Genomic DNA, 19,505 nt, shown 5'->3' with positions numbered 1-19,505 from the left:
ATCGAGAAGCCTTTTATAGAGATACGTTTTACCACGCCTCCTCCTGTCTATCGGCATCCTAATTGGTCACACTGACAAGAGCTGATTGGGTGCCTCTCATGTTGTCCTGTTTTGGCTCTGTGGTTGGACGGCGCCGCTTCACACAGTTACGTTGAGGCCTAGCTGTCAGAGAGGAAGATGCAGCCGTACCAGTTGTCTCGCTTCCGGGGGGCACTTCTAGGGGCATTACTCGGAGACTGCATAGGGGCTGTATTCGAGGGCTTGACTTCGGTGAGCGTGCGGAGAGTGTGCCAGTTCCTCAGTCACCTGGACAAGAGGAGCGAAGAAAAGCGGGGTGAGACATCATTGCATAGCCTAGAATGAGGGGAATACGGTGTATACGTGAATATCTGTGTAGAACTACAAAAAGTGCCCTTTAAACTAATATATACAATTGAGCTGTTCTGTTAAAAAAAAAAGTTTGGAAATGGGTCTTATCACCATGACAATCAATACATAGGGTATTTAATGCTGCTATGGCGACACGTAAAACGAATACCTATTTTATGAATACCAGCATTGCTGCTTAGCATGAAAGAGAAACTTAGTGTTCCAAATTATTGTTCGGTTAGCGTTTACCCCAAGTATCCAGTTTGGCCTGTCGCGGGGGTGATGCTGAAAAGGTAGGGTGTCAATATTTAAGGATACAATGTTTTCATTAGGGGCAGTTGTGGTGACGAGTTTTAAAAGGAGTCTTTTTAATGTAGACGTCAAATAAATTATCCAATCAGCAGCGACATTTCATTCATCATTTTATTTATACCGCTCGAGCAGATAACTGTAGTGCTATTAGCATTGGGGAGAGTGAAAATGAACAATAACCGATATACAAATTAGACAGTAACATTATCACATGTTAAGACACAGTGGGGGCAGAAGGAGGGCTAATAAAGTGACTAACATGCATTGTGGATGGTTTTGTAAATCATTTCCTGGTAAGAAGATGCAAGAATGATACATTTATCCTCCAGTAAGTCAATCCTGAGCTATCTTCATTTGGGGCTAAAAATATCATGTAAATGTATATAATTAAAGGGAAACTCCAGCAATCATACATACTTTAATGTATGTGGTCCATTTTCAAATGCATGAGGGCTTTCCGCAGAATCATCCCAAATGCATTTGACTCTTCCCTAACCCTAAATGCCATGCAGGAGATGCATTCGGCCGAATGCATCTCCTGCATGTGACGTACTCGTCTCCAGTCAGATCTTACGCTGGCTCTGGGGAACGTTGCATGCAGGGGTCTGTTTACACAACACTGCGTATGTTTAAAGTCTTCCTTTTGAGTCTGGTGGGATCGCTTTCCTGCCACCGATTGGCTGCCAAAGCTGTCAGTCAGCGACAAGACATATTCCCATTGATTTCATATTGGCAGCTTAAGTAGCCAATCAGTGGGAAGAAATCTTTAAGTACGGAGAAACAAGGAACACTTTGCAGTGAGGCTATAACTGCTGTGTCAGGTAAGTGGTAATGGTGTCCCTTGCGACTTATCGCCTTATCAGTGAACATAAGGAAAAATTGCTTCCCCTGCTGAAATGGAGCAATTTGGTAAAGGTCATGTGTCCCTGTATATTTATTTTGGAGGAATTTTCTTACAGCTCATCACGTGCTATGTACCATGCGAGATCTCTATAGTAACGCTGTCTCGGAAGATAAATCATTAAGTCCTGCTCTCTCTCATTTCAGATGCTCTGATGTACACGGATGACACCGCCATGGCAAAGTCTGTTGTGCAGTCAGTGCTAGCTAACCAGGAGTTTGACGCAGAAGATCTCGCTGAAAGGTCAGACCTTTAATATTGATCTGCTTTAAATGAGTTATCTGCTTTATAATAAGCTGTCACTAGCAACATAGCCTTCTCCTTTATCCTATTACTTTCTGGGCTGATTCTGTACTCGCAGCCAATTTGGCATTTTGCATCATAAGCTATAGTTGACTCAATTAACAAAATGTATAAGCTCTCAGCCTGTCTATCATTGGGCTGCAACTCTTGGTGTTATACTAATGTTCATACAATCTTTACCTAACACCCGTAATAGCAACCCGTATAAAGTAATTGGTAAGAGCTGTGTGTTCGATTCTCTTGAGCATTACACTCAGTGACAATTGTGCAATTGGGTATTAAGGCTTTGGTTAAGGCTCGCCCATCATTCAGTTTCTTCTTCAGGTGCTATTAGGATGCACATGTCGCCTGTTTTCTTAAGATAAAGCTTTTCCCCTCAGTGTTTTTCTTATTTCTTTTTGTTACTTTAATCTGTGGGTCAGACGAATGAGTAATGCATTGCTCATCTGTCTGGTACTTAAAGGCGCAACATGTGTTCTATGTTTTTATTTTTGTGGATTAGCGCTTGGCGTTCCAAAGGGATAAGCAATGCATTGCTCACCCCATATAGCACTCGAAAGCCAAGGGAATGTTTTTGTCTTACTTTGTGTTACATGAAACAGTTCTCTGAAAAAATTCAGAACATCATCCTCTGATCCATTTTTCCTGACAGTGGTGTTGAAAGGAATGCTTGTTGGAGTAAGCAATTTCCTTGCTGTGCGTAAGAGATTCATTAATGGCGGACATAGTATAGTATATTCCAAATTTAAGTCTTCGTGTCAGGACTCTGTGCCCTTATCTATTTCTCTACACTGATATCTGCCTTCTTTGTATTTTCTACCTAGTATAAAAAAACTCTATATGTGAATCTGACATTTTTTTGCCTCTTGCATCTCTGGGGTATCTTGTTTGATAGCTCTACTGCCAACCAAATACTTTTTTTTTTTTACAAACAAAATGTAATGTTGCTTACCTGGAAATATTTTATATATCTCTCCAGATTTACTAAAGAGTACAAGAATGACCCAGACCGTGGGTATGGGATGGCAGTTATACACGTGTTTGAAAAGATTGACAGTGGAGAGTACAGAAGCGTCTTTACTCCGGCCAAGGAGCAATTTGATGGTAGAGGGTCCTATGGAAATGGAGCAGCCATGAGAGTGGTTGGGATTCCATTGGCGTACCCCAACATCCCGGATATAATGCGGGTTAGTCTCTGTAGAAAAAGTATTTTTTGCCATGGTATAGTTGTAATTATATTTGGTTAGGAAAAAGTGATTGGAGTGTTAAAACGTAACCATTAGTTTTGCTATCTTCATTGTTTAATGTATGTACATTAAATGTATGTTTAATGTAATGTCCAGTTCAACATTACTATGTACAACATTGTATTTAACCTCGTCAGCATAAGGTGTGTGTGTGTGTATATATATATATATTTGCACACATCACACGCATACTATTTGTTGATATCACTTGCTAACAGGTATATAAAAATTACCATATCTTGGAGGTATAAGGCATATCAGGGGGCAGAGTAGCATATAAGGTGTATAAGGCATATCTGGGGGCATAGTGGCAAGCCTGGGGAAGATGTGCATAGCTGGGGGGCATGTTGGCAGAAAAAAGGAAATAAAACCAAAAAATACATTTTTTTTCAATCCTAGTTTTTATTAAATATGAAAACATTGTTTACATGTGAATTAATATTTACTAGTAAAGCTTTTTTCCTAAAGGGTAGTCTTATATTCAGACCTTTATTTTTTTCTAAATTAATGTTCAAATTTTGGGGGTCGTCTTATGGGCTGTCTTATAATCAAGCAAATACGGTACTATCTATTGAAGCGGTATTGCCTTTTCTTTTCTTGTTTTGGTTGCAGTATGCTAAGGTCAGTGGAGAGCTGACTCATGCCTCCTCTCTGGGCTACAATGGAGCCATATTACAGGCTCTGGCAGTGCACTATGCTCTACAAGGAGAACAGAGCCGGGAAACTTTTCTGCAGCATCTCCTTTGCCATATGCAGGATGTGGAGGCCGATGAAAAGTCTCGTTCTGATGCCAGAGCGTAAGTAACACGAACTTAATTCCCAAAAGCAAACTACGGTGAATCAGAAGCCTAGTTACTGCATTATATACACCAGGGCTTGACAAATTTGTTGTGAATCTAGGCGCCAGGTAAAAAAGTTAGGAGCCAGGATTTTTGTTGGTCAGGAGTGATCTGATCATCATCAGCCCACTTACTAAACTCACAGCATTTGACCTGGAAGCACCCTGGACTTTCAGGTCAGTGCTGTTTTTTTTTTTTTTTATTAATTTTTTTTTTTTAACTCTTTTGATGCTGATGTTCCATTGGAGCACAGTATTGACTGGTATTTAGTCCCCAAATGTTAACCCCTGCAATGCCACGAATGTGTCATACACAATTGTGGCACTGAAGGGGTTAACGCTGCACTGTCGCTCTCATGGAGCGATCAGGCAGCAGGGGGGTGTTGGGGCTGGTCTCCACACTCATGGGGAGACCAAAGAACCCTCTCCCCTGTCCCTGAAGCTGCCTCTGGCAGCTGGGACACAATTGCTGGTCTATAGACCAGCCATTGCAGGAGGAGTCTCTGATGACTGCTGTAGGCTTCCATGCCTACAGGAATCAAAGGGCTTTTGGGGGCTCGTTTTTGCTGTTGCTGGTTTGCCTGGGCTTCCAGGCAGACCACCAGCAGCAGAGCCCCCTGAAAAACGGGAATTAACCCCTAAATGCCGCGATCGCGGCATTGAAGGGGTTAACGCTGCCCTGTCGCTCTCATGGAGCGATCAGGCAGCAGGGGGATGTTGTGTTAGGTCCCCACACTTGTGTGGGGACCCAATCAACACTGAACTCCCTTTCCTGAAGCTGCCTGTGGCAGCTGAAAACACGATTGCTGGTTTTGCAGCAGCCGCGTTTTCAGCCTACAGGGTCACTCCGTGGGAGTGATCTCAGACTCGGGGGCGGGCTCGGAGTGGCTGTGCTGTCTGGGTATCAATTGGAATGAAATGCTTATAGATTCTTTAATATTTTTTCTTTCTTCAGCGGTTTTTGAAATGACTTTAATTTCCATTTAGTGCATATCAAACCTTTTATTGTTATAGTCTCCGATTTTTTTTCTTTTCTAATCTTGTCTCTTTCTCGTTAGACTGGAGCTGGGAGAGTTCCCATACTGTAGCAGGTTAAATAAAATAAAGGATTTCCTAGACAAAGGCAACGTTTCAAGGGAGGATGTGGTTAAAGAGCTAGGTAAGCTCTGTCCCCAAATTAACCCTCTTCATCAGCTGTACCTTGGCACTCATTGTGTTCTCCCAGTGGCAAAGACATGTTTTCCTTGGTCATTTTCCACCAATGAGAATCAAAATAGCAGAATGTGTATTGAGAACAGAAATGCGGTCAGAACAGAAAAAGGAATCGTGTGTTGATTTAATAAAAATGTGAACAAAACATAAGCATTTTAACATTGTCATCTAATGGCATTTCACGGCAGCAGTATAAGTTTCATGTCTAGAAATACATGCTAGAAGCACCATCAGATGACCTTTTTCAGCCTCCATCGGCCATAAAAAAAGAACCAGACTGGTGTTCACTATGGTGTTCAACTGCAGTGAGCTTCTCTTGCAGAGTTAATGTGGAGAGATATGCTAAATGCCATCCCACTGAAACATGTATATATCTCGCATCTCATTTTCAGTCCCCTTTCATATTCAGACACACAATTGCTACCATTAAAGTTTGCTAGGTCCTGCTATAAACATTTAGTTTGTCATTATGTTGTCCTTTAGGTAATGGCATTGCAGCCCTGGAGTCTGTCCCCACTGCAATCTATTCATTCCTGCGCTGCATGGATCCTGTAGAGGAGCTGCCCCAGGAGTACAACTGCCTACAGCGCACAATCGCCTTCTGCATCTCACTTGGCGGGGACACAGACACCATAGCCACCATGGCTGGCGCAATTGCCGGAGCTTACCATGGAGAAGAACAAGTTCCACTCAGCTGGAGGCTGTGTTCTGAGGGGTACAAAGATGCAGAGACCTGGGGGGAAAAGCTTCATCAGCTATACAGCACACGGCTGCAGAATGTTGCATCTTAATCGAGAACATGCAAGTTGTAGTAGCTTCTGGAGAGTGTCGAAGAGCTGCCAGAGACACCCGTGGAGCGTGTGCCCAGCAGCACACAAGAGGACAGCAGGGCTAATGCGATAGGAAGACCTGAATACTGAGCCGATTCCTTAACTCGCTCAGTGATTACAGTATAATGAAGTGTGTTGCTATGCATAGACGGGCCATTTTTAAAGAAGATTACCTAAGAGCATCCAAAAATTCAGCAGACCAGTTTATTTTTGCAAACTTCTTAAAAAAAAAAAAAAAAAAAAAAAAGCCCTGGCTTTATACTGGAAGTGCCATTGAAAGGAAATGTTGCTTTGGGATTTAGAATCATTGTTTATCGCAGTGCGGCAAGATAAGAACTTTACCAGCTTCAGATGCCATACTAAAAAAAGGGGGTTTTAATATTAAGCAAAACTGGTATTCAACAGTCTAAAATGGAAATGAGTACATGCTAAATTGGAGGGTAGGTAACATTAGGTTACAGTCATGGGTATAGGTGGAAATATTGTGAGACCTTCCCTTTAATAAAAAAAATTAATTAAAAAAAATTGGATATGGCTAAAGATGTAATGATGTTAAATGCATTTTTTTTTCTTTTAAATTTACTTTATTCTGATATCTGGTAAAGATGTTAACACAGCAAATAAAAACTGAAAATTGTTTCAGCGTCGATGATTGATATAAAATCCATATATTGTACATTTTTCCATAGTACAAAATGATTGCAGGGATTTGTTGGAATGCCAGTCATAATCCTGTTTAATTGGTGCAGGGATTATTATATAAAATATAATAATTATGGTTTCATTTAGCCAGCCGTGGGACGTAAAAACACAGCTTTTCCCGAATTCAGAAAGTAATTGGATTTAAATCCAATCCAAATATCTCTACCGAGTCCTCTTTACTCTACTGGAAACATACCACGTATCCCGATTTAAAATAAAAAAACAAAAATCTAAAAATATCTCAGACTAAAACATTTTTTATTTCTGGCACCACACAGGGGCTTAGCCCAAAAATGTCCTATGAAGACATGAAAAGTGCAAAGACAGGTGTGTAAACTGTTTTCTTCTTGCTGGGTGAGCTGGCATTCAACATATATTTTTCCCTTCTGGTTTTATAATTACAATATTTCTAAAGAGGTATTATATACTATAGTAGAATCAGAGTCGCAATGACTTTTTTTTAATGCTGAGATGCTATAATATAAAATGACCACTATGTGGCACTATTTTCACATTGGATTCATGAACATCATGCTTCAGGAATTCAAGGGGGCTTTTAATAATTATTACACCCCCCCTAAAAAAAAAAAACTAAAAAGGTCTGCAGCAAAGTTTTTAATAGGACTTGGTGCATATGGTCATTTTTTTACTTCTGGTGTTCTAATCATTGTATGTAACATGAGAATAGATTTCATAGCATTGGACAATGTGTGAACAGCATCCTCCCAGCACAGATTCTACAATCTGTGACTTTATTTTTTCATTTCCCCTAACATAGTTTTTATTGTCTGGAAACATTGACCCTGCAGTTCTGAGAATATGGTTTCTACGTCATATGCTTCCAAGGAAAGTTAAATTGCGTTCTTTATTTAAGACCTGCTTAAAAATATGTGACAGTCTCCCTGTTACAGTGGAAGAGAGCTTGTTCATAGGACTGCAACAGCACAACAGGGGCATGTAAAAAAAACCAGAGCTATATAGACTATTTCTCAGGCTATTGTGCATATTTGAGGATTAATATATTAACTCACTACCCTGCTGTCTAAACATTCCTGGAATGCAGAGAAAGTCAATTTTTTGTGAGATTATGCAATAAAATACTTTTGCTAGACTGGGAAGTGTGTCATCTAAAATACAGCACATACATTAGAGTACTGAGGGAAAATTTATGAGCAAGAGCTCATACTTTGAAGCAGACTATGGTATGGTAAATGCAGTGTGTGCGTGTGAATACTAATTTAAAGAAAGTTTTGCCTTAAGCAATTTCTCAGCTGATGTGTCCAATATAGTTAAGGAATTGAAAAATTATGAATATCATTGCCTTTTTGGTTTTTTGAATAAATATTACTCACTATGGAGTAGATCTTAGAAGGTACAAGATGTTTTGTTGACCAGTGATATGCAGGACTACCACCAATGGCTGCAATGCTGCTGGAACTTAAGAACTTATCTAAATTAGCCAATAAATATTCATACCAAAGTATGGTCAAGCTAGGAGAATCGCAAGCATACCGTGTGAGTTCTTTTATAAAGTGGCAGTATTAGAAGCTACTGATTTAATGACCTCTCTCTCCTCACTGATGGGCAGACACATCTGTCTAATGACCAACATGAGGTGGCATGTAAACTTACACCCACACTTGCCTCAGACAACCTCTACACATCTGTGACTGCTCAGACGACAGTATGTCTTGGGTACTCGTTAGTTTATACTTCCCTATCTGACAGGCGCGGTAAAACATCATTGTACTGAAGCTAGGTTATTTGTAAAGCAGCAATTGCCATGATCCATGAGCAAAAATGGAGTCCCAGAATGGTCTAGTCCTTTATGTTGCGTTCTACAGGATATTGCTTATGGATGACCGTGTTTATAGTTATACATCCCATGTGTTGCCCACTTGCCAGCAGCTGTTCTGTTTTATCTTCTCTACAGGTTTTTCTAGATAGATCTAGATAAAAGTGGACCTATCAGTAGTGTCACTGTCGTAAAATAATAATGCTTATTCAGTATTGGTATTTGAAACCCTTTTCCAAAAGACCACAGACTACAATCAAAACTAAAAGCATCTAAATCAGTCACAGTGAAAGAAAAGCAGAACAAAGAGCTCATGACATCAGAGTTTGATTAAATGAGAGGATTTCTCCATCCCATTAAAGTATTCATTCTCATGTCATGCCTCATGGGACTACACTTCTGTTCCTATGTGACTGTGCACTTTCTCCCTTCATATTACACTGGTTGTAGCTAGAATGTGGAAAAGAGGGACTGATAGACCCTGAGCTGGTACCACAAAATTACCTACACAGCTATAATAAAGCGACTGCCACAATTATGGGTCTCTGGCAAAACTTGAAAGTATGGAGTTTTTAAATGAAGGCAAGTGGTGGAACAGATTCCATCCACATGCATGCTACATTTAGACTCTCCAGTGCTGAAGGCATGCTTCTCCTCATTTGTTTCCTATAAAAGAAGAGGGGGGACCTGGCAAAAGCAAAGCACTATAAGTCCAAGCAGCAGGATGAACACTGTCTCTGGAGACTGATTTTCTGATTAAACTGCAAAATATTAATATAATTAGTAAGATTCCCATTCAGTCGGTTCCTTGTCTTCAAACTGTAATACACAATGCTCTACTACTTTGTGTGCTTGTATCTCCTATACCTCTCATGGGCTCCTGTCATCATTCTGCCTTATCAGACTTTACGTACACACAGGGACTGAAAGATCAATGTCTCAGCACACTGACTCAAGGTTTGGGAATAATCTGAAATCCTTCTTAATGTATGACTAGACTGGATAGAAATCATCATAATAAAATTGTGTGCCAGCTACAAAGCATCATTTAATTCTGTGCCAAGCTGGTGCAAATAGTGAAGCAAGATACTGGCTTGAGGATTTTCTTTGGTGAAATAAGAACAGAAACACTATCTCATATCTAATGGAAGAGTATATTTGACATGGATAAATTTCAACAATGAGGGATGTACAAAAGAAAAGAAATGAAGTTATATATACGGCAGAGAAAAAGCATGAAGGATGATGTTCTAAGTATTAACGAAGGAGACTCATGATAATCACAGATTTGGCAGTGTTTTCCTGCTTACCAACTTCATCATGTACTTGCGCCTTAGACATCTAAGATGTTGTGTGTTGCCTGATATAGTGGGATATTCTTCCTACAGAATGTCCCATCAGTCACAATATCCAGGATTCTGTTTGAAGAAGCTTTCAGGACTGTCTAGTCAAAATCGGGATGATTGGCAGCTGTGTTTCATGATATGTATGCACAACCATTCCAGTGTGTACTGTGACTGTGATGACCAACATGTACCTCAACTGTTTCAATAACTCCCTGCACTTACCTTGAGTGCCATGGCTATATTGCAAAGGCATGTACAGAAGTCATTCTGTATACAAGCAACAGTTACCTGTAGTTAAAGGTAATAATCATTATTCAATCTGGAAAAAAATAATAAGTTTGAATTGTGTGTAAGCAAAGACTGCCATAGCATAATTCCGGCGTTGAATTATTATTTCAGACTGACAACACCCAGCAGGAGGGACTGTTTCGACCTAATATAACCATGAATATGTATTGCAGCAAGATATGATTTTAGAATGGGAATTATTGCTATGTAAATCATATATATATATATATATATATATATATATATATTCTAAACTTATTTATTTCCATACATATTTATTTTAGTATTAATTATACCTGCTATGTCCTGTTTACCCATTCTACAGTTCTGGGTATCAGTAGCTTAGTCCGGGCAGCGTGTAGAGCTCTACGCGATTCGCGTACACAACTTCTGCTGCAGCCGGTAGGAGGTGCGGTTAGCAGCGGGGGTTGTCTGCGTCCATCGCGCAGACCTTCCCCGGCTGTCAAAGATCAGAGTTCCCCGTGATCTCTGACAGCCGGGGAAGGTCTGCGCGATGGACGCAGACAACCCCCGCTGCTAACGGCACCTCCTCGCAGCGGCAGCGGAAGTTGTGTACGCGAAACGCGTAGAGCGCTACACGCTGCCCGGACTACGCACCGGAGACTCAGGCGCTCCGGTAAATTTGGAGGAGGAAGGGGGAGGGAGTGTTAAATGGGGGGCATAAGGCATTTCTGGAGGCAGAGTGTTCTGTGACATGCCTTTTAACCCCCTTAATGCCACTCTACCTCCAGAAATGCCTTTTAACCCTCTATAGGCCACTCTGCCTCCTACAATGCCTTATACCTCCCTATATGCCACTCTGCCCCATAATATGCCTTTTAACCCCCTAAATGCCAGAGTGGCATATAGGGGTATAAGGCAATTCTGGAGGCAGAGTGGCACATAGGGGGTCAAAAGGCATATCATGGGGCACAGTGGCATTTAGAGGGTTAAAAGGCATATCATGGGGCACAGTGGGATATAGGGGGTATAAGGCATTTCTGGGGCAGAGTGGCAAGGTTGAAAAAAAAGGAAATAAAAACAAAATATTTTTCGCAATTATAGCTTTTATTAAAAAAAAATTGTTCACATAGTTTACATGAATTAACATTTACTGGTAAAACTTTTTTCTTATAGGGTCGTCTTATATTCAGGCATTTTCTTTTTTTTCATAAATGAATATTCAGGGTCGTCTTATAATTGAGCAAATACGGTATATATATCGGCAGCAGGGTCTAATATTTATATATATCGGCAGTAGGGTCTAATATTAAAGAATGAAAAATAACTGCCAGTTCAGCTGTTATTTTGAAATCAAATTTCAATCACAGTCTTTACTTCAAAGAGATAAGTACATATTATGTAGTTAAAAATGCATGTCTAACGCAGATATATATATAATCTCATGCGCTTCATAGTGTGTCCCTGAATGGCAGAAATAACGTAAAGTCACGTATGTGATAACATAAATACAGTCACACGATTCTCTAGTACTTACTGCACCCGGATTGTGACAGAAAGCGGTGACAGAAAGTTGTGCAGCCAATTAAATGAGCCCGTCGTTTAATGCTTTCAGAGCCGGATTAACCACTAGCAACCAGGGCGACTACGCCGGCCATTTTTCCAGTCCATGTATATAAAGCAGGTACTGCGCAGCATGTGGGGTGTATAACTGCATACCTGCAAAGTCGCCCTCTTTGGCTTGGCCAGTCCATCTTGGCCCCGAACCCCTGATGCCCCTCTTCTCTAGTGTTGGGGTAAATACAAAGTATGTATATCTGTAATTAATATGTGCTTGATTAAGTTTATGTGTGTATATATATGTATGTAGGTCAAAATGTTTGCTGGGTATGAGGTTATCACAGGGTTCTACAGCCATAAAAGCCCCGATAATGTGTATAGAAACAACAGGAAACAGCTTTGTAAATTAAACGGGGTAAACAAGCCATGTTATTCTTCTTCTAAATGCCCCACTCAGTCATACAAATACCCCTGCCCCAGCCACGCCTCTAGCCACACCCCCAAAACAAAAGCGCCCCTTAAAAGCAGGTGTGCCCCGTTCCCCATGTCAATGTGTAAGTTCTATTGATGATCAATTAATTATATTGGACATATAATTAACTCTTTCTTTTCAGTCCCGATGGACACAAAGACATTGAAAAGCTTTACGCCAACAGACACGTCTTCGGCTGCAAGGGTTAATAGCGAATGCTGAAATTCTCCCTGCTAATCAATCACACAATATATCGATTAACGTTACAGACTGATAATCAATAACTTCTTGTTTTCTAACAAGTTTGAGGAGAAATCAATCCAAAATAAAGAAGCAGAGGCTCAGCACTCAAATGGTAAGGTGAGTGTCCAGCTTTTCGGTCCGCTGACGCTGGTAGGCGGTCCCACTAACGTCGGTGGGGGTTCCCGCTGATGGCAGCGGGAAACATCCCCATTTAAAGGAAAAATGGGAGGGGAGCGGGGCGTCTCAAGACCCCGCTCCCGCAAACCGGAGGAGCAGCTCACCACACAGTTTCCAGGTATGCTGATTGGTGCAAATTTTAATTTTACCAAAATTTGCCAATTTTTTGCAATTCGTATGAATGTCCTGAAAACGAGGAGGGGCCCCCAACCTGTTAATGGTGATGCTGGGATAGTGATAGAGGTTTCTAATAAAATCTAAAAAAAAAAGTTACTGAAGTTAGTGAAATTTAAGGATTCTAATTAAACGTTAAACATTTTTTAAACCACTAAGATTTTAATGAACGGATTAAATGAAGGACAAAGGAACGTAAACCATTCTTAAAATCGCCGGCTATTCTGTGTGCAGTTTGAGGAGTCTGGGTTGTAAAGATTGTGCAGAGCTACACAATATGATGGTGCTATATAAATTAATAATCATATATGGCTTTACACTTCCACAACCATATAAGCAATTCTATGATGATGGGGGGAGGCGTGATGAGAGTGGGAGTTCCTCAGTCTGGTAGGGGAAGGGGCGTGTGTTGGTCCCAGTTGAAAAGCTGGACAATTTTTCGATAGGTCACCATCCCCTATAGGATAACATTGAGAAAGTAGACGCTCGTCACCCTCCTCCTGGACAGAGGAAGCAATTCTCCCATGGTCCACCTTATCCCCACCCCACGGGTGTGCCATAATCTCGGTTGTTTTTTGTGTTAGTCCCTCTGTTTATTGGTTAATGCGTTCGGAAGCCTAATTTAAATCGTTATCCATTGTTTAATCGGCTTCCTGTTGCTCTGCTGTGTATAAAGTTCCTTCTTTTGCACCTAATAAAGGTGCATCTGTTCCTGTGAATTTGCCTCGCGTGTTTTATTATGTGGATTGCTTTAAGAATCCCCTTTGATTCCCATCCCATGCCGGACTGCTGATTTGGACAGGAGCGGCTGGGGCAAGATATCTAGCTCATTTCATAAAATGCCCGTACTGCAGCTCTTTAGAGCACACGCTAGTCGGGCTCCATCCATTGCTCAGGTTCAACTCAAAACATTCTTCTTATCATAAACGGTAACAGGTAATTTTAGTCAATAGAATCAAAAACAGAGACAAAGTGAAATTTAATAAGACTGCATTTTATTTTATATTAATTTTAACATAAAGGCTGGATAGTCCAACTAATTGGGCCTCAGAGATGGTCATGGTCACAGCTACCTCTAAACTCACGAAGAGTCACCCTTCAGCACTCAGGAGAGGAAAAACCCCGTTTGGGGGAAACCTCTGGGGAACCATGGCTTGAAGGATTGTCCTTCCCTCTGGACACTAAGAGGTTAACTGTGTATTTATACCTGTAGAGAAGAAAAAGCAAGAACCTTTTGACAAACAGCTGAACATGGTAACACAAAGCTTTGCATGATTGCCCCCCACCCAAGCTTATTTCCTTGCCTTCTCTATCCTTTGTTTATTCCTCTCTTACTTTCTCCCAAATTTCACCACAAAATATCTTTTTTCTATTCATAATATGAGGCTAGTTTCTCCCCCCCCTCAGCCACTATCTCTTAAGGCTAAATAGACACGTGGAGTTTGGACCTCTCCATCAGCCGAAGGTTTGCCTGTAAATAAGAGTAGATATAGTAAACGTGGATTTAAAACGTTTAGTTAAATGAAGAGTTAAAACGTCATGTAGTTAAGCAGACTATGCTCTGTGCGCACAGGGATCACTGACGCTCTCATGACAAAGTCAATGTTTTAAAACACCCACTTTCTCTCTGTGTCACCCTCTGTACTTCACATGCTGATCGTGAGGTACAGAGAGTGAAACAGTGTTACAGAGCATTCCAGAGTGTCCCAAAAATGCAATTTATTAATAATGAACCCTTCCCATTCCTTGCTGATCACAGTGATAAATTGCAATCTGTGTTCTTTTACTTTGTCGTGCACATTTTTTAGTTGGAAATTTTAGTTGCCGGCTGGTATTTTTTAAATTTAAAAACTTTTTTTGGAGCTAATTTAATTTAACCCTTGCAGCCCTGTGTTATTGCTCAGATTGTGCAGATCAGTACATTGTACTGCTCAGATTTTTTTTTAATCTTCTTTTGTGGGAATTTTTTAAAATTGCATTCGGTGGGTAACTGGGTGGGATCAATGGAATTGTCCGCCTGTCCCTGTGTCTTCTTAGTCCGCTTCTCCTCATGTCTTCTTTTTAAGTCTGCTTCTTCCCATGTCTTCTTTCTTCAACCGCTTCTTCCCGTGTCTTCTTTCCTCATCCCCTTCTCTCCGTGTCTTCTTTCTCTGTCTGCTTCTCCCTGTGTCTTCTCTATCCTCTTCTCCCTGTGTTTTCTTTCTTCATCTGCTTCTCCCCGTATCTTTTTCTACTTCCTCTTCTTCTCATGTCTTTCTTCATCTGCTTCTCCCAGTGCCTTCTTTCTTCGTCCGCTTTTCCTTGTGACGTTTTCTTCGCCCCTTCTTGGTTCATTTCCACAACAGTAGATATAGCAGATGTTAATTTAAAACCCACGGCAAGTTAAGGAGTTTAGTTATACACAAACCAGGGATGGATTAACCCCTTTGTGTCCTTATGAAGAGTTAAATCGTCATGTAGTTAAGTGGACTGCGCTCCATGCGCACATCGATCACCAAACCTCTCATGACAAAGCCAATGTTTTAAAACACTGTCTTTCTCTCTGTGTCACCCTCTGTACTTTACACGCTGATCGTGAGGTACAGAGAGGGAAACAGTGTTACAGAGCATTTCAGAGTGTCCTAAAAATGAACCCTTCCCATCATTTGCTGATCACAGTAATATACTGCGATCAGTGTTCTTTTACTTTGTGGTTTGTATTTTTCATTTAAAATTGTATTTCCCTGTTGTTTTTTTTACATTTAAAAACGTTTTTGGCCTTAAAAACTTTTTTTAATGCCAATTTAATTTAACCCTTACAGTCCTATGTTATTGCCCGGATTGCTCTGATCAGTACATTGTACTGCTCAGATTTTTTAATCTTCTTTTGTGGGATTTTTTCGAAATTCTATTAGTTACGTGGTTAACTGAGTGGGATCCGCCCGCCTCTTCCTGTGTCTTCTTAGTCCACTTCTCCTCGTGTCTTCTTTTTTGTCTGCTTCTCCCCATGTCTTCTTTCGTCAACCGCTTCTCCCCGTGTCTTCTTTCCTCATCCCCTTCTCTCCGAGTCTTCTTTCTCTGTCTGCTTCTCCCTGTCTCTTCTCTGTCTTCTTCTCCCTGTGTTTTCTTTCTCCATCCGCTTCTCCCCATATCTTCGTCTACTTCCTCTTCTTTTTCCATGTCTTTCTTCATCCGCTTCTCCTAGTGTCTTCTTTCTTCGTAAGCTTTTCCCTGTATCTTCTTCTACTTACTTTTCTTCTCATGCCTTTCTTCATCCGCTTCTCCCCGTGCCTTATTTCTTCGTCCGCTTTTCCCTGTGACCTTTTTCTTTGCCCCTTCTTGGTTAATTTCCACAACAGCACATATAGTAGATGTTGATTTAAAACCCACAGCAAGTTAAGGAGTTTAGTTATACACAAAGCAGGGATGTATTAACCCTTTTGTGTCCTTAAGAAGAGTTAAATCGTCATGTAGTTCAGTGGACTGCGCTCCATGTGCACAGCGATCACTGACGCTCTAATGACAAAGTCAATGTTTTAAAACACTGACTTTCTCTCCGTGTCACCCTCTGTACTTCACACGCTGATCGTGAGGTACAGAGAGTGAAACAGTGTTACAGAGCATTTCAGAGGGTCCTAAAAATTCAATTTATTGAAAATGAACCCTTCCCATCCCTTGCTGATCACAGTAATAAACTGCGGTCAGTGTTCTTTTACTTTGTGGTGCGCATTTTTTTAATTCAAAATTTTATTTCCCTGTTGTTATTTTTACATTTAAAAACTTTTTTGGCCTTAAAAACTTTTTTTAATGCCAATTTAGTTTAACCCTTACAGTCCTATGTTATTGCCCGGATTGCTCTGACCAGTACATTGTACTGCTCAGATTTTTCTATTTTCTTTTGTGGGATTTTTTTGAAATTCTATTAGTTACGTGGTTAACTGGGTGGGATCAATGGGTTTGTCCGCCTCTTTCCGTGTCTTCTTAGTTCGCTTCTCCTCGTGTCTTCTTTTTTGTCTGCTTCTCCCCATGTCTTCTTTCTTCAACCGCTTCTCACCGTGTCTTCTTTCCTCATCCCCTTCTCTCCGTGTCTTCTTTCTCTGTCTGCTTCTCCCTGTGTCTTCTCTGTCTTCTTCTCCCTGTGTTTTCTTTCTCCGTCCGCTTCTCCCCGTATCTTCTTCTACTTTGTCTTTCTTCATCTGCTTCTCCTATTGTCTTCTTTCTTCATAAGCTTTCCCCATATCTTCTTCTGCTTCCTCTTCTTTTCATGTCTTTCTTCATCCACTTCTCCCCGTGCCTTCTTCATTTCCACAACAGTAGATATAGTAGATGTTGATTTAAAGCCCACGGCAAGTTAAGGAGCTTAGTTATACACAACACGGGAATGTATTAACTCCTTTGTGTCCTTATGAAGATTTAAATCGTCATGTGCTTAAGTGGACTGCACTCCATGCGCACAGCGATCACCAACGCTCTCATGACAAAGTCAATGTTTTAAAACACTGACTTTCTCTCTGTGTCACCCTCTGTACTTCCCACGCGGATCGTGAGGTACAGAGAGTGAAACAGTGTTACAGAGCATTTCAGAGTTTCCTAAAAATTAAATTTATTGAAAATGAACCCTTCCCATCCCTTGCTGATCCCAGTAATAAACTGCAATTAGTGTTTTACTTTGTCATGCGTATTTTTCATTTAAAATATTAATTCCCCATTTGTGTTTGTTTTTTTTTAACATTTTTTAAAGCTAATTTAATTGAACCCTTGAAACCCTATGCTATTGCTGGGATTTCTCTGATCATTATATTATACTGCCCACTTGCCCAGATATTTTTTTTCTACTTTTGTGCAATGTTTTTAAATTGTATTAGGTGGGTAATTGGTTGGGGTCAGTGGGTTAGTGTTAGGTCAGAAGTTATATATATACAAAAAATGTTATAGTTCTGCAACGACTTCACTTTTATTTTCGGGGAAGACATTTCTTTGCAGAGTGAGGCATGTTAAGGTTGGTTTATACAATAAATTATAATTTAAGGAAACCCGACATATATGTGAAGGCATTCAAATAAACATCACTTTTAAAACTGCCGTCCCACTTACTCTGCTAAATCTAACACAAAAAGAAGGCCAAAATGTTATTTACGCCCCAAAAACTGCCCAGAAACCTTTACAGTTAATGCTGGTAAGACTAATATAACACTAAGATTTACGCAATTCTGGTGTCCAGCTCAGACATTGAACCGATTATTGATTCCTCAGAGACAATAAATCCTGAAAATAAATACCGGATGTAAAAATTCAAAGAAAATGTGCATATCCCAAATGTGGCCTTTTATCCCCCAAACCCATTAATGGGTGGGATCCATGTCTGGAAACTCTCCGCTTCTCTGAGTCTCCAGGTCACTGCGGGGAAACTCAGAGTCACTGGATGGGAATCGCTTCCTAAGCATAAACGGTGTTGCAGACATGCCTCGATATCGAGGCATGTAGCAACACAACCCCCTTACCCCGATAGCCTTGTGATTGCTCCGAAGAGTAACCACAAGTGCCATCATGCAAATGATGTTGCCGCCATTCACAGGATGGCGTTAGCAATAGAAAAATCTATCCAGACCCTCTTGAGAACTCACGAGCTCCTCCTGCCAGTTGAATGCAGGTCCTGCATTCAACCATGCAAGGTCAATGGAGCCCAGCTCACTAATCAGAGAGATTAGTAAAAAAAATGTTAAAAAATGTTTAAAAAAAAATAAAAAAATATGGTAACAACTAAAAATTCCCCACTGTCATAAAAAAAAATAAACACAAATATTTTTTTATGAGCAAGTCCTACAATTCATGCTATATCTTCACAAAAATTCCCACATGGAAAGAGTTAAAATATTGGCATTATAAATGCCCATAGGGTGCCTAGTTTTAAAAATGTATGATTGAGTGATGGAGTGATGGAGTAAATTGACTTGGCCGGCTTCAAAGATGTCCCAAATATTGGACGTGGGCACAGACTGACCAGATGTCTAAATGGCAAAAAAATACACATCTCACAAAGGTGGCCTTTTACCTCCCAAAAAACCCAACAAACCCATGACAAAGGCTGGTGGTAAAATTAGTGCATGGAAAAGGTTAAAATACCAGCATTTCAAATACCTTGATGGGGTAAATTGCATTGGCCGGCTTCAAGGATACCCGAAATAGCACATGGGGCAGAATGACCAGCTTTGGGGAAAAATGGTTTTGAAATAGCAAAACCCTACTGGTACTTATTGCCCCATAACGTGCAGAAAAAAGGAAAAAAAACATAAAAACATTGGGTATTTCTAAATTCAGGACAAATAGGACTATTTAGCAGGTTTTTTTCATTAGTTTTTGCAGATGAGCAAAAGTTTTTTTAAAAAAGTGAGAAAGGTCATTTTTTAACAAAAAATCACCATATTTTTAAATTTGTTTTATAGTAAATTAGATGATATGATAAAAATGGTATCTAAAGGAAGCCCTGTTTGTCCTGAAAATAACAATATATAACATGTGTGGGAGCATGAAATGAGAATGTATGTCATTTATATATATATATATATATAACCTCATTACACCCCCCTCAAAAAAGTACCCTGACCCAGCACTGGGGCTGACTGAGGGTAAGTATATCAGCCAACACACCTCCTGCGGGGCAAATAGCGGGGGAGAGGAGGAAGGGGAAATGCATATGGGGGGTTCTACTAATCCTCTACAACTTTACTTTTTCAAACATTTCGGGGTAAATAGCGCCCCTCTGTGGGTATCTGGAATTACACTGAGCCTCACCTCC

The 19,505-nt window shown here is 40.4% G+C and overlaps 1 protein-coding gene across 1 annotated transcript; it reads left to right on the top strand.

The window, feature by feature from the left end:
- The first annotated feature begins 174 nt into the window (after window positions 1-174).
- On the top strand, window positions 175-6,649 carry ADPRS (ADP-ribosylserine hydrolase). Its single transcript, XM_053457198.1, has 6 exons — window positions 175-334; window positions 1,729-1,825; window positions 2,865-3,072; window positions 3,745-3,929; window positions 5,029-5,129; window positions 5,666-6,649. The coding sequence occupies exons 1-6, from the start codon at window positions 178-180 to the stop codon at window positions 5,971-5,973; spliced, it is 1,056 nt and encodes a 351-aa protein (XP_053313173.1). The 5' UTR covers window positions 175-177; the 3' UTR covers window positions 5,974-6,649.
- Window positions 6,650-19,505: the final 12,856 nt, after the last annotated feature.

Source organism: Spea bombifrons, chromosome 2 (genome assembly GCF_027358695.1).
Source record: "Spea bombifrons isolate aSpeBom1 chromosome 2, aSpeBom1.2.pri, whole genome shotgun sequence".
Taxonomy (NCBI): Eukaryota; Metazoa; Chordata; class Amphibia; order Anura; family Pelobatidae; genus Spea; species Spea bombifrons.
Note: the sequence above shows the minus strand (reverse complement) of the source record. Positions and strands in the feature narration are given on the sequence as shown.

What these genes read in the sequence shown, in the direction of transcription:
- ADPRS (XM_053457198.1), top strand. Translation starts at nt 178, where the DNA reads ATGCAGCCGTACCAGTTGTCTCGCTTCCGGGGGGCACTTCTAGGGGCA. An exon ending in GCAGAAGATCTCGCTGAAAG is followed by an intron (nt 1,826 to 2,864) that starts GTCAGACCTTTA and finishes ATATCTCTCCAG; the next exon opens with ATTTACTAAAGAGTACAAGA. An exon ending in TCTCGTTCTGATGCCAGAGC is followed by an intron (nt 3,930 to 5,028) that starts GTAAGTAACACG and finishes CTTTCTCGTTAG; the next exon opens with ACTGGAGCTGGGAGAGTTCC.